At 39.4% G+C, this 16150-nt stretch overlaps 1 protein-coding gene across 1 annotated transcript in view; it reads right to left on the reverse strand.

Moving 5' to 3' along the window:
• The window catches only part of cep104 (centrosomal protein 104kDa), a 56397-nt gene extending 48075 nt beyond the window's left edge, over positions 1-8322 (reverse strand). The window contains exons 1-4 of the mRNA XM_015380195.1: positions 8261-8322; positions 7567-7693; positions 6460-6633; positions 1361-1499 (exon numbers count right to left, since the gene is read on the reverse strand). Of these exons, the coding sequence (XP_015235681.1) occupies positions 1361-1499; positions 6460-6633; positions 7567-7679 (426 nt within the window). The 5' untranslated portion in view covers positions 7680-7693; positions 8261-8322. The remainder of the gene's footprint in view (positions 1-1360; positions 1500-6459; positions 6634-7566; positions 7694-8260) is intronic.
• Positions 8323-16150: the final 7828 nt, after the last annotated feature.

The raw sequence follows: 16150 nt of genomic DNA on the forward strand, positions 1-16150 counted from the left end.
AGGCAGTTACTCCAGGAGAGCTGGACAGGGCCGTAGAAGATCTACAACCCATCAGCAGGACCGATATCTGCTCTTTTGTGCAAGGAGGAGCAGGAGGAGTACTGCCAGAGCACTGCCAGAGCCCTACATAATGACCTCCAGTAGGCCACTGGTGTGAATGTCTCTGACCAAACAATAAGAAACAGACTTCACGAGGGTGGCCTGAGGGCCGACGTCCTCTAGTTGGCCCTGTGCTCACTGCCCGGCACCATGGAGCTCGATTGCCACAGAACACCGGAATTGGCAAGTCCGACACTGGCGCCCTGTGCTTTCTACAGATGAGAGCGGGTTCACCCTGAGCACATGTGACAGATGTGAAAGGGTCTGCAGAAGCCGTGGAGAACGTTATGCTGCCTGTAACATCGTTCAGCATGACCCGTTTGTTGGTTGGTCAGTGATGGTCTTGGGAGGCATATCCATGGAGGGACGCACAGACCTATACAGGCTAGACAACGGCACCCTGACTGCCATTAGGTATCGGGATGAAATCCTTGCACCCATTGTCAGACCCTATGCTGGTGCAGTAGTCCTGGGTTCCTCCTGGTGAACGACAATGCCTGGCCTCATGCGGCGAGAGTATGCAGGCAGTTCCTGGAGGATGAAGGAATTGATACCACTGATTAGCCCCCACGCTCGCCTGACCTAAATCCAAAAGAACACCTCTGGGACATTATGGTTCAATCCATCCGCCAGGTTGCACCTCAGACTGTCCAGGAGCTCAGTGATGCCCTGGTTCAGATCTGTGAGGAGATACCCCAGGACTCCATCCGTCGTCTCATTAGGAGCATGCTCCGACGTTGTTAGGCATGCATACACGCACGTGGGGGCCATACAAATTACTGAATATCACTTGTTGCAATGAAATTTCAGCAAATTAGACTAGCCTGCCGCATAATTTTTTTATCTGTGTTTTTTGGGGCGTCTTTGAATTCAGCCCTCTGTAGGTTGATAATTTTCATTTCCATCAAATGATATGGTATCCTTTTGTTCCTAACACTTCACCCAGTCCATATCAGTATAGATCAGGGGTCTGCAACCTGCGGCTCCAGAGCCACATATGGCTCTTTGGACCCTCTCCAGCGGCTCTTAATAGTGGCTAAAATGTATATAAAGAGCTAAATAATTTACTTTAATATATACCGGTATCAATAGCTTTAGTGTTTTTTATAAGATGGAAAANAAGAAGATATTAACAATATTTATTTTAAACTAAAAATGAACTAAAATGTCTATCAGTTAGATATTCTACAGTGAAAACCAAACAGCAACTACTCTATGTTGCTCCTGCTGTTGATCTGGGAGCTACGCTCTAACAAAGTACCTGACTGTAGTGATTGTAACGGTTGGCATGGTTCCTGTGGAGGGTAATTCTCAGATATAATCCAACGGCATCAACATGGACCGACTTCAGCTCCCGGGCTTTGAAACCGGTCTTCTCGTTATCCGACAGAGACACATACCTGTAGGGAGAGTGTGACTTAATAAAAATAATAATAACTCCCAGCTTAATACATGGTTTCTACAGCTCCTTGGTGGTAACACTGGGGGAGCTTTAAAGAGCTAGTCACGACTAAAAAACAAATCTGGCCATTGAAAAAACTGTCATAAAAAGTGTTGTTGAAAGAAATCTGTAGTAGTTTTATTTGCGGTTTGCAACAAGCGATGTTGTCAAAAACACCCAACAAAAATACATTATATGCATCAGCTACACCAGTTCTGACGACAGAAATCAGCCAAAATTTTAAAAAGCTATTAACCAAAGCTTGGCCTGAGTGATATAGTTTAGGAAGTAAAGCTGGGTGATGTGGCCTTATAACCTTACGATATGTTATGCTGTAATTGTGATAATAAAACGGATTATTTAAAACACTGCTTATTTAACTGTATAGCTGTGAAAGCAGGCCACAGCAATTATAGCCCCACAATCAAAAACAACATTCTTGAAAAAATATGCAAAGTTAAAAGATGTTATTTAAGGACACCAGTCACATAAAGAAATGTGATTTATATTAGGTGTGTCTACATACAACTTTTTCATTTCCAATACGATACGGATATAGCAGCTTTGAGTATTGGCTGATGTATTGAACCGATACGATATAGCACAAATCAGAGCATTTTTTAATTACTTATTTTATACTGTAGAATGATAGAAAAGGCTTGATCAAGTATTATCACTGAAACAGGGGACAAAACTCAACAACAAAAGAAAACAACTGATCGATGTAAAATTAACCAATTAGGTAAAGAAACTTTTAATAGCAGCAGGGTGTTTCTATCAGCATGAAAATATACTACTCAAAACAATTAAAGGAACACTTTGTAATCAGAGTATAGCATCAAGTTAATTAAACTTCAGGGATAATGATTTGGTCAGGTAAGTAGCAGAGGGGTTGTTAATCAGCTTCAGCTGCTTTGGCGTTGATGAAATTAACAACAGGTGCACTAGAGGGGCAACAACGAGACAACCATCAAAACAGGAATGGTTTTACAGGGGTAGGTTCACAGATATTTTTTCCCCTCCTCATCTTTTCTGACTATTTTTACCAGTTTTGCATTTGGCTAGGGTCACTGTCTCTACTGATAGCATGAGGCACTTCCTGGACCCTACAGAGGTTGCACAGGCAGTCCAACTCCTCCAGGATGGCACATCAATACGTGCCATTGCCAGAAGGTTTGCTGCGTCTCCCAGCACAATCTCAAGAGCATGGAGGAGATTCCAGGAGACAGGCAGTTACTCCAGGAGAGCTGGACAGGGCCGTATAAGATCTACAACCCATCAGCAGGACCGGTATCTGCTCTTTTGTGCAAGGAGGAGCAGGAGGAGCACTGCCAGAGCCCTACAAAATGACCTCCAGCAGGCCACTGGTGTGAATGTCTCTGACCAAACAATCAGAAACAGACTTCACAAAGGTGGCCTGAGGGTCCGACGTCCTCTAGTGGGCCCTGTGCTCACTGCCCGGCACCATGGAGCTCAATTGCCACAGAACACTGGAATTGGCAAGTCCGACACTGGCGCCCTGTGCTTTTCACAGATGAGAGCGGGTTCACCCTGAGCACATGTGACAGATGTGAAAGGGTCTGGAGATGCCGTGGAGAACGATATGATGCCTGTAACGTCGTTCTGCATGACTGGTTTGTTGGTTGGTCAGTGATGGTCTTGGGAGGCATATCCATAGAGGGACGCACAGACCTATACAGCCTAGACAACGGCACCCTGACTGCCATTAGGTATCAGGATGAAATCCTTGCACCCATTGTCAGACCCTATGCTGGTGCAGTGGGGTCCTTGGGTCCTCCTGGTGAACGACAATGCCCGGCCTCATGTGGCGAGAGTATGCAGACAGTTCCTGGAGGATGAAGGAATTGATACCATTGATTGGCCCCCATACTCGCCTGACCTATATCAAATAGAAAACGTCTGGGACATTATGGTTCAATCCATCCGCCAGGTTGCACCTCAGACTGTCCAGGAGCTCAGTGATGCCCTGGTCCAAATCTGGGAGGAGATACCCCAGGACACCATCCGTTGTCTCATTAGGAACATGCTCAGACGTTGTCAGGCATGCATACGCCATACAAATTACTGAATATCACTTTGAGTTGTTGCAAGGAAATTTCAGCAAAATAGACTAGCCTGCCGCATCATTTTTTGTCTGTGTTTTTTGGGGCGTCTTTGAATTCAGCTCTCTGTAGGTTGATAATTTTCATTTCCATCAAATGATATGGTATCCTTTTGTTCCTAACACTTCACCCAGTCCATATCAGTATAGATAAACAGCATGATTTGTTTCCCTATTGAGATCTGATGTGTTTATAAAGTATTCCTTTAATTTTTTTGAGCATTGTATCAGAAATTGCACTGTTTGAGCTCAAGCCAATGTCTCCTTAAAGCTGCAGGAGGATTCTTACAAAAAAAAACTTTTAATATATGTATTAACATTTTTTCTGTNGATAGAAAAGGCTTGATCAAGTATTATCACTGAAACAGGGGACAAAACTCAACAACAAAAGAAAACAACTGATCGATGTAAAATTAACCAATTAGGTAAAGAAACTTTTAATAGCAGCAGGGTGTTTCTATCAGCATGAAAATATACTACTCAAAACAATTAAAGGAACACTTTGTAATCAGAGTATAGCATCAAGTTAATTAAACTTCAGGGATAATGATTTGGTCAGGTAAGTAGCAGAGGGGTTGTTAATCAGCTTCAGCTGCTTTGGCGTTGATGAAATTAACAACAGGTGCACTAGAGGGGCAACAACGAGACAACCATCAAAACAGGAATGGTTTTACAGGGGTAGGTTCACAGATATTTTTTCCCCTCCTCATCTTTTCTGACTATTTTTACCAGTTTTGCATTTGGCTAGGGTCACTGTCTCTACTGATAGCATGAGGCACTTCCTGGACCCTACAGAGGTTGCACAGGCAGTCCAACTCCTCCAGGATGGCACATCAATACGTGCCATTGCCAGAAGGTTTGCTGCGTCTCCCAGCACAATCTCAAGAGCATGGAGGAGATTCCAGGAGACAGGCAGTTACTCCAGGAGAGCTGGACAGGGCCGTATAAGATCTACAACCCATCAGCAGGACCGGTATCTGCTCTTTTGTGCAAGGAGGAGCAGGAGGAGCACTGCCAGAGCCCTACAAAATGACCTCCAGCAGGCCACTGGTGTGAATGTCTCTGACCAAACAATCAGAAACAGACTTCACAAAGGTGGCCTGAGGGTCCGACGTCCTCTAGTGGGCCCTGTGCTCACTGCCCGGCACCATGGAGCTCAATTGCCACAGAACACTGGAATTGGCAAGTCCGACACTGGCGCCCTGTGCTTTTCACAGATGAGAGCGGGTTCACCCTGAGCACATGTGACAGATGTGAAAGGGTCTGGAGATGCCGTGGAGAACGATATGATGCCTGTAACGTCGTTCTGCATGACTGGTTTGTTGGTTGGTCAGTGATGGTCTTGGGAGGCATATCCATGGAGGGACGCACAGACCTATACAGCCTAGACAACGGCACCCTGACTGCCATTAGGTATCAGGATGAAATCCTTGCACCCATTGTCAGACCCTATGCTGGTGCAGTGGGGTCCTTGGGTCCTCCTGGTGAACGACAATGCCCGGCCTCATGTGGCGAGAGTATGCAGACAGTTCCTGGAGGATGAAGGAATTGATACCATTGATTGGCCCCCATACTCGCCTGACCTATATCAAATAGAAAACGTCTGGGACATTATGGTTCAATCCATCCGCCAGGTTGCACCTCAGACTGTCCAGGAGCTCAGTGATGCCCTGGTCCAAATCTGGGAGGAGATACCCCAGGACACCATCCGTTGTCTCATTAGGAACATGCTCAGACGTTGTCAGGCATGCATACGCCATACAAATTACTGAATATCACTTTGAGTTGTTGCAAGGAAATTTCAGCAAAATAGACTAGCCTGCCGCATCATTTTTTGTCTGTGTTTTTTGGGGCGTCTTTGAATTCAGCTCTCTGTAGGTTGATAATTTTCATTTCCATCAAATGATATGGTATCCTTTTGTTCCTAACACTTCACCCAGTCCATATCAGTATAGATAAACAGCATGATTTGTTTCCCTATTGAGATCTGATGTGTTTATAAAGTATTCCTTTAATTTTTTTGAGCATTGTATCAGAAATTGCACTGTTTGAGCTCAAGCCAATGTCTCCTTAAAGCTGCAGGAGGATTCTTACAAAAAAAAACTTTTAATATATGTATTAACATTTTTTCTGTGTCCTAAAATTATGCAGATAAAATTTGGAAAAAAAGAATCAAGCTCCTCTGCTTCTTCATCTTAAAAAAAAAGATCAGAGCCATGCTCTCAGGCAGATTTGGTTTTTAATTTACAATTATTTATCTTTAGATTGTTTTTTTGGTTCTAGTGGCCTTTATTTTTGTTTGTTGTTTTTTTCAAAAGTAGGCAGACAGGAAATGGGATGAGAGAGAAGAGGGAAACATGCGACAAAGGTCACTAGGGCGCGATTTGAACGTGTGACGGTCGCATTGAGGAGCAAAGCCTCTGAACATCGGCCGTGCATCAACCCCTGCATCACCTTCATTTTACTTTGAATGTTTCTTTTTATTTGACATTATTTGATATCGAAGTTTTGTCATTATATAATTTTGTCATTATATAATACAATTATATAAGTATAACTGTTTTCAATCTGCTAAATAAAACCTGTTAGCATTTTTTTATTATTTGTTGTTTTGACTTAATACTTGCTGCAGTTTGCAAGTTTTAGTAGTATGTTCTTGTCTCAATTAAGGGATTTATACCTAAATCGGTATCGGCTATGATCGGCCCTCAGGGTGATCGGTATCAGGATCAGCAGCAAAAATACTGATCACAGCATCCCTGATTTAAACCAAACTTAATAAAATCTGAGGTATTACCCAAGTCTATGAAACTGTCCAGGAAAGACTGGGGGACTGGCTTCAGGAGAGCAGTCACCAACATAGAATTCAACTTTAGAAGGGATCATATACTGGTGAGCCAGCAACTGCAGCTTCCGTATCCTGCTTCTCTGCTCCAGCTGGAGGGTGAGGTGCTGAGGATAGGAACACAGCCTGGAAAAATAGACAAAAAAATGGAAATTACGCTTGGTTTCAAAGGAGGATTAAGGATAAAATAAAATAACAAAATAATTAAATCACAACAGCCAAAAATCCTAAATAAACATAAGAAATGAAAAGATCTAGACTAGTAATTCTAATTTTGCAATATTCAATTCAGTTTATTTCTATAGTGCCAATTCACAACACATGTCATCTCAAGGCACTTTACAGTTCAACCAGATCATACAGTCAAATTGATTCAAAGTTTTCTATCTATTTCATATGACACCTTTTTGGAAACAGCACTGCCTATTGTACAACAGAAATTCATTAGACACACAGGGATTTATTTTAAGGATTAAACAGACAATTTCTTTCAGAAAGTTGCATGAAACAAAGACGTTCAACATATACATAAAAAAAAAAAATATATATATATATATATATATATATATATTCAACTCAAAAGATCATGTTTTTTTATAGCTTGCACTTGAACGTTATCACAATAAACAAAAATATTGTTTTGTCGTTATATTAAAACATCAGTCTTTGTGTAATTTATCCATTTCTCTAATTTTACATAATAAGTTGGGTTGTTTAAATAATAAAAACATCAGTTATTGTCCGATATATTGAACAGGTATGTAGATATGTTATGGTATGAAGATTTTGAGCCAATCATGAGGGGGACTGCTGAATCAACAGCTGTCAGTACATTGCTTTTTTTTTTTAAAAGGAGAGCGAATATTAATACGCTTTTTTTTTTAAAGCACTATACAGATTCTGGACATCAAAACATTTTGTTTACTTCAAGAAAAAGCCATTTCATATGATAAAGGTTGCTGACAACATACTACACTATAAAATCATAAAAGCTAATGGATTAAGGCATAGACTGCTTGATTGACAAATCTTCCAGCCCAGATTATAGGCTTATAATACCTGCTTGATCTCCAACCATTGACAGTGGGGGCGTGGACCATAAGCTCCTGGGCACTGAAGCTGTCCTCATGACTTGAAGAGCTGACCACAGTGAATCCTGTCTTCTTGGGCATTCCTCTAGCAGACACTGAAAGATTGTTTTAACAAACTAAACAGAAATATATAAGACAACTAACCGTACAATGATAGGGTGAACAGTTCTATTTAATTCAAATAAATTTGTATAATTATATATCTTTAAATCTACAACCTAGTTAAAGGAACAGTTCTTTAAATTAATGAATATATAACAAAACACAACTTTTGGGTTGAGCTCAAAACTTCCATTAAGTGCTGATTGTGATGTCAGCAGCACCTAACAAAAATGGACACCTTACATGACGTTTAGGTGTATTTTTGTGTGAAACAGACGAGCTATTCATAAGACTCATAACACAAGACGTTTTGGGTTTTTGTTTTGCTGACCTCAACGTCTTAAATTGGGTGGGGGAGTTTTAGCTAACTCCTAATAACTCATCCATCTGCCAACATAGCAAACGTCATCCAGTCTAACACTGCCTGTATTGTACAGAAAAAAACTGGCTAAAATGTAAAAATGTACAGAAAACCATAAGTTTTTTTAGTCAAAGATTCTTTGTAAGCGCGTAGCTGGGACTGCCAGGTCCTTCTCTTCGATATTATCATCATATCTTACCGTATTAATGACAGCTCGCAGTCCCATCTCATCTCCATAACCACCGCTGACAACAACCTTTCCGCACATGCGCTGTAGATGAGCCGCAAGGAATTATGGTCAATGAAGTTTATAATCGAAACGTTTCTATCCCCTGTTGTTTCTATTTTAGTTTTAAGAATTTTTTTTAAAACTTAAAATGTATTTGTAGAAATTAAATGATGAACAAGTAGCTCTAAGAGAAATAGGACACGATCCTTTAATGGAAGTACTGATGATGTAAACTTACCTCAATAAAATTGATGTATCAATCAATCAGTCAAATTTCATTTAGTGTATTTCCTGCATTTAATTAATTAATTTATTTATGTATTTATTTTATTTTCAAATATTTTTTATATTTTGAAATTATAATTTGTTTAACATTTAAAAATAATTAAAAAAAATTCTAAATAAAAAAATATATAAAAATTAAAGATATAAAAAATAAATAAATAAAATTCAATAAAAAAATCCTGCATTTCAATGTAAACCAAATCATTTTACACCTTTTAAAAATCAAGTAAACTCCTTTGGAAGAATTTGAACCACGTTAACTGAACAGTTATAAGTAACATTTAAAAATATATAACTAGCAATTGCTAGAAGAAAAAAACAATAATAACAGATACGAAAAAGATATTAAAAGACAAGACATTCAGCAGAAAAATATGAAAAACTAGAGACATATTGATAAAGTTAAATTGTGATGTTATTGTTATTATAATTTATTTCACATTTAGATCAATAAAAATGCTTACAAAGATGAAAAAGATTTAAAAAATATATATATATATAAAGCATTAGGATCAAATTCAAAGGCAATTAGAAGTTTGTATGGTCAAGGAAAGAAATAACAATGGAAACATTAATATCTCAGTTAAATAGTAGATCATTGTGGTTTAAGTAAGTTAGGGGTAAAGAAAGCTTAGTCATTCAAAGACTTTAGATTTAATATCATTGGTTCTTCATCAGTTGAATCACTGAGCCAAAACAAAACAAAACAACAACAAACAAAAAAACGCCCACATCCAATAATACATGAAAATAAAATAATTACTGGGTATTCATATTAAACAAATTTTTGAAACTATAACGATTTAAGCCACTAGTAATCATGTGAAAAGTTAAATACCCTTTAACCTTATTAAATCAATTAAGACAGTTACCCATAACTCAACCAACTTCTTTGGTTAACTTCTATAAATTGGGCAGATGTAGTGCTTTTTTAATGTTGGTGTGTATTTATCTTTAAAATTTTCATGTATGTTTACTTTTGCAATATTTGTCATGAAAGTTTCTTAGTGTTTCCATAGATTGAACGGTGTCTACCACAGCTGATTTTTTCGATAGGTAGGACTTAGTGATTCAGAATAGGGTACTGGCCACGAATCAAAGCAGGGCTCTGCAACCAGGTCTCTCATTTAACATTAGAACCTGGAATCCTTCAGAGTCAGACCTTTGGAATGACAACCCCAAACGGTCAAGAAAGGAGGGATAGATCTATGGATAAAACTGAATCAAAACCCATAGACAAAATAACACATTAGCCTTCTGAATAAAACAGAAAAACCCTCCCACCCCAAGGAAAAAGCAAAAATCATATTAAAATAATATTTAGTTGAAAATTTACAGACATTTTTTTTTAGAATATAATCCAATCTGCAGCCATGAATAAGAATTTCAGTCTCAGAAGTCATACATTCCCATTATGGCCACTAGAGGTCGCCATAAAATAAAAAAATATTTTAAAACAAACATCTAAACCTGAACTAAGAACAGCTTTTAACAGTAAAACGTAAAGGATTCATATAATTTATTTACTGATAAAGGCAGCAATGTTTGGACATATATTTTTAGTAGTTACGGTCAAACAGTTTCAAGAAGTGTGTCTTAAAAGAGAATTGTTTTTAGGAAGTATTTGCAAGCACAGCCAAAGAAAAATGCACTTTAAGGAAAATTGTAGAACATAAAAATTGGGGCTAGAACCTAAAGGGCCATTTTGTAAATACTATTTCAAGTTTTGTTAAAGTTAGAAATTATCTAAGTCTTTGTAGTTTTAAGTATCGCCGTCATCCTGCAGGAAGAATGGGATCTAATATCTCATTAGATCATTACTTCAGCTTGGAAAAGGTAAGTTTTGCACATTGCTTTGTGCAACATGTGATTTTTTCTCAGAATCAGTTGAAATCTCTTCAAAGAGGGAGTTTTGTTCTCTTTGGGAAACTACATTGCCCAAAAGAAGCAATGATCTTTGTGTTTGTTTGCCAAGATTTCAATATGAAAACAATTTGCATCTTGGTTAAATTGATAATAACTAAGAGCCAGAGAATTCCAAAATCATATTTGACTCTTCCCTTTATTTCCTTATTAACTTTCAAAAAGAACACCTTGACACAAATTCTGAAATATGCCTCTTAAAGACCAAACAAAAAAAATAGACTAACACAAAAACACATGCAAAAAAGCTTTAACGGAGAAATGCTTCAAACATAAAACTTGCTGAAGATACAGTAATGATTCATAGGAAAAACGCTGCAAGTAAATAAGTGTAATATAAAAAAAAGCTGCAACATAGTGCAACTGCTACAGATTGCAAGGCGCAGGCAATTAGCAACTCATATGGGGCCATACTCTTAGTAAATTCAAAAACTTTAATGAATTTAAATGTATTCATTGATTAATTGTAATAAGTAATGGAGTAATGTAAATATATTTGCCTTTGGTGTTTTTGCAATATTGTAAATGTTATTCTGTTGGGTTCCAGTAAGAATAGAGGTAGTTTTACAGCAGCCAATCGAGATCTTGGTAAAAATAAATTGTATGAAAACAATAGCAAAGGCCTTCAATATGGCAGAGAAAAATTATTGTTACAGGATCTGAAATCGAGGCCCGACTTTCAAATATTTATAATGCATGTATAGTGTGTGAGTGCACCATTTCAATGAGCAGATTGCCTGTGATTATGGCAGTATGGAAATCATCAAGGAAAGTTGAAAGTTATATGCTATAGATATTATGTAGATGGCAAGATTTATATATTTTAAATAATAATAATTAAGAAACATTACAATGAATATTTACAGTGCACTTCAGTGCGCTTCTCTGGGTTTTCTCTGGTTTTTGGTTGTGTTCAAGTTTTCACTTTAGGTACTCAGCTCTTAGTTATTCCTTTCTGGGGTTTTTTCAGTTATCTTCTATTATCAGCATTCTTTAGTATTGTTTACAGTTATCTTTAGGTTATGTTTCGCATGGCATCTTAGTTATCTTAAGTGTTTTTAATCAATTCCCTTTTAGCTTCATTTTAGTTCTTTCCTAGTTATAATCAAGCCCTATTTTATTCTTTTTTTGCTTTACTCTCTGTTGCCCCCTATTGCCCCTCCCCTTTCCCCTTAACTCTCTTTTATCTACTTCAGTCCACACCTGTGCCCAATTAGTTGATTACTCCATGCATTGTTCTGTTTGGCATATATCCTCCTCCTCTGCAGTTACTCATGGCTTGATTCTTTTCATTCTCACTCGGAGTTATTCTGTGTTACCCTCTGATCTGGTTCCTGTCTTCCCTGGTTTGTTATTTCTGGATTTAAGCTTCTGTTGCCACCACTCTCATCATATTAAATCTGCAAGAAACTATCTGTGCCTCCATCTCTGCATTTGGGTCCTCTCCAAACCTCCACTCATCCTGACAAAAAAAAAAAAAAAAAAAAAAGATGTAAACAAAAGCTTAAGTCATAACATTATATCTCATTATTTTCCAATCTAAAACATGGAAAAGCTGACTTTATCAGCTCCACTTCAGTCTGACTGATATTAGTTCAGGAATGGACAGTGGTCAGACTTAATTGGAATATAATTAAGCTAATGCAAAACCATGCAGGCCCATAAAAGAGATACTTCTGTATGGTAGAAATGTAAAGGAAAAATAAAGTAAACTAAAATGTTCCTCTTAACATATATCAGGTAAGGTGCAATGTAGATTTATCAATCAGAATATCTTAATAGTCATGCTATACCTCAACACTTTCACATAGTGACATGACATTAAGCAGAACAGGCACGTTTTTTTAAGAGAATAATTATTTATAGCTCAAGTAAAAAACTAAGCCATAAAGGCCATTGATGGGAAATCTAAGGAACTGGTTCTGCTGCCTGCCTTTCCACATAAGCTGTGTGGAATTGCGTGGCTGTGTTGAACAAAAGCTATCCAGACCAGAGGCCATGTGAGCCTTGGTTGCAGAAGGACAGCAGTCTAGCTGGTTGTTTACCAATGTTGTGCCACTTGTGCCTTTACAATCTTACATTGCCTCATGCTAAGCTAACACAACTCAATATACCTTCTTATACACACTCCTGACCCGGCAGCCTTTGAGTTGAGTTAAAATGGGTCCTGTGGAAGTTCAGTAGCGAATCATGTGCAGAGATGCAGCCTCTTATACTAGAGCTCTTGTTCTATCTGAGGCGGAAGGAGTAAAGTTGGATTCCAGGTAGTAAGTGGGTAGCCTTGATCACTTAAGGATAAGTGATTAAGGCTACTTAAGGATCATAGTGAATGGATTTGAACCAAGTCATTGTATTGTGCATATGCTTCTATAGTCCACCGAAAATCCACAGATTTTTTATTTTTTTTTTCAGGTAATAGCATTCTTGGGAAATCCATCAGACTGTTGTTCCCATTCCTCTGACAGGCCCTGGCACATTTATTCAAATCAGCCTTAAAAAATAAACTGCATCATAACTTCAATTTGCTAGTAGGCGGTATTAAGAACGCAAATGGTTTTGCTCTAGCACTGAAGAGATTTGTTATAACCCTGTTGTTCCCTTTAAAAGAAATTCTAGGAAATCATCTGTAATCTGAGGGAAAAACAGCTGCAGTATGACAGCCAGCAACTCTGTGTTTGGAGACTCTTGCTATGGTACTTACAAGTACCTGGAGGTGGCTTATATTTGCAAATGTAAGTAGACTGAAACAGTGTTCTAAGATATTTTAAAGGGGCATAGTCATGTTTACATTTATTGAAAACAGCAAAATCAATTTGATTCTCATAAAATAAGGTTATTTACACCAGTTGTCTTTCCTGATAGGGTTTAGATTGTCATTCTTGAACTTAAATAGATATTCCAGCCTATGAAAATACAGAGGAATTATCAGAAACTTAGAAGGTGATGACTGACGCAGCGCAGCGCCCTACCATCTGGCAATGTCTCGCAGTAAAGCAACAGCTTGGTTTGGTCAAAGAGCAACGGTTAGATAAACTGATCCTGAGCAACTCTAAGTTCTACTGAATCCTCCCCAGAGTCTCATATCAGAACATTAAGAATAATAAAAAGTTCTCCTTAAAAACACACAGGGACACTAAATCAAGATAAGAACCAAACTGTCTATTACTGTAATAATGTATTAAATGTTGTACTTAAATCATAGAGACTAACAATTGCATTGCTATCACTGGTATAACAAATAATATGCCACCAGCAAAATAATCTTTCAGAAAAACCTGGTATACATCAACATGAGCTATGGGCATGTAAATAAAAAAAATATCATATAACATGCCTATGCCCCTTTAAACTAAGTCTTTGTATTAAAGAATGTAGAAATATGACAGAATGCTTCCAAGTTCTTAAACAACTTTTGTAAATAAATGAGTTTTTATTGTTTTAGCTTTTAAGTAAATGTGTTATTTAAAAGTAATATAGAAGTTTGACGACTTCCCAAGCATTTTTCTCAATGAAAGCGATAAAACAGAAGTAGGTATCTGATTTGATTTCTTTAATTTTCCAGATCCTGACACTCAGGATGACCTGATATAAAAACATAAAACATACAAAGTAAAGTATGTGCCATCTGTGCTTCAAATGGTTACTTTCTTAAGAACTTTCTCAAGAACTACTATAACTCTATATAGATGCTTAAGTAAACAGATTCCCATCAGGAATGTGATGGTGTCATTAGACATACGGTAATTCTGGGTGTTCCAGGAAGAGGCAATAAAGATAACATCTGGTGCTTTTGACTGTTCTGGAAATCCAACTAGTTTTCAAACATATAAAGGTGCTGCAGTTAAATGATAAAGCAGGACGTGAGAGTGGTAATATTCTAGCTTTGGAGACGGTTCCTTTATCTTATAGACACTTTTATATTGACACTAGAGGAATTTTATAAATGTTTATATTTTTTACTCTGAATTATATGGACAATGAGGTTCATAACATGAATAAACTTCTACTTTTTTAATGCAATTATGAGTGTCCTGCTATGAAGTCCTGCTTATTAGAGTACATGATCATTGAACTTAGAGAAATTATCTCAAGAAATTTGTTATTTTGATCTTTCAATTTAAATTTTTTTTTATGTAATTTCCAGAATTTAGTGTGAAGCTGAACAACATTCTGTTTTCATATAGAACATATATATGAACCCCTCCTTGAACCGCCACCTTAATGTGGTGGAGGGCTTTCAGTGCCTGGCTGATCCCAGAGGCTATGTTGTCGGGGGCTAAATGCCCCTGGTAGGCTCTCCCAAGGCAAACAGGCTCTGGGTGACAGGTCAGACGAAGAGCGGTTCAAAAACCCTTATGACAAGGACTACAGCGAGGCACGTGATGTCGCCCGGGACAGCGGCGCCGGGACCCCACCCTGGAGCCAGGCCTGGGGTTGGGGTATGTCGACGAGCACCAGGTGGTCGGGTTCCTCCTCGCGGGACCCGGCCGGGCCCAGCCTGAAGGAGTGAAGCGAGGCCATCCCCCCCTGCTTGTTTCCCCCCAGCTCAGCCGTCTCGTGTTGTAGTTCACCCCGGTAGACGAGAGGGTCGCATCCCTTCGCCTTTGGGTTGAAGGGAGGACTCTGACAGTTGTTTCGGCCTATGGGCCGAACGGCAGTAAGGAGTATCAGGACTTCTTAGCAAGTCACGTATTGTCCATAATGAACACCATGTTCAGGCTTAAGGATGTCCATCGGTGCACCTGGCACCAGGACACTCTAGGCCGAAGGTCGATGATCGATTTTGTAGTCGTATCTTCTGATCTTTGGCCGCATGTCTTGGACACTCGGGTGAAGAGAGGGGTGGAGCTGTCCAATGACCACCACCTTGTGGTGAGTTGGATACGCTCGAAGAGGAGGAAGCCTGAAAGACTCGGCATGCCCAAACGAGTAGTGAGGGTCTGCTGGGAATGTCTAGTGGAAACCTCGGTCAGGGACGTGTTCAACTCCCACCTCCTGGAGAGCTTCTCTCAGGTTCGGAGGGAGGTTGGAGACATGGAGTCTGAATGGGCTGTCTTCTCTGCCTCTATTGTCGATGCGGCTGCCTGTAGCTGTGGCCGTAAGGTTTGCGGTGCCTGTCGTGGTGGCAATCCCCGAACCCGGTGGTGGACACCGATAGTAAGGGATGCTGTCAAGCTGAAGAAGGAGTCCTATCGAACTTGGCTGGGTTGTGGGACTCCTGAAGAAGCAAGCAGGTACCGTGAGGCCAAGCGTGTCGTGGCCCGGGCGGTTGCAGAGGCAAAATCTCGGGCTTGGGAGGAGTTCGGAGAGGCCATGGAAAAAGACTATCAGTTGGCCTCAAAGCGATTCTGGCAAACCGTCCGACGCCTCCGGAGGGGAAAGAAGTGCTGACAACCCGACAGACATGCCTTCCGTGGGGGAAGAAGAGACGGGGTGCTTGGGGCTGGATTCGTTCATCACCCAGGCTGAAGTCACCGAGGTGGTCAAAAAACTCCACGGTGGCAAGGCTTCGGGGGTGGACGAGATCTGTCCTGAGTATCTTAGAGCTCTGGATGTTGTCAGGCTGTCATGGCTGACATGTCTCTTCAACATCGCGTGGAGGTCGGACTGGGGTGGTGGTTCAGAAAGGCCTATGCCAGGGTTCTGGAGAGG

This window comes from Cyprinodon variegatus, unplaced genomic scaffold (genome assembly GCF_000732505.1).
Source record: "Cyprinodon variegatus isolate N-32 unplaced genomic scaffold, C_variegatus-1.0 Scaffold209, whole genome shotgun sequence".
Taxonomy (NCBI): Eukaryota; Metazoa; Chordata; class Actinopteri; order Cyprinodontiformes; family Cyprinodontidae; genus Cyprinodon; species Cyprinodon variegatus.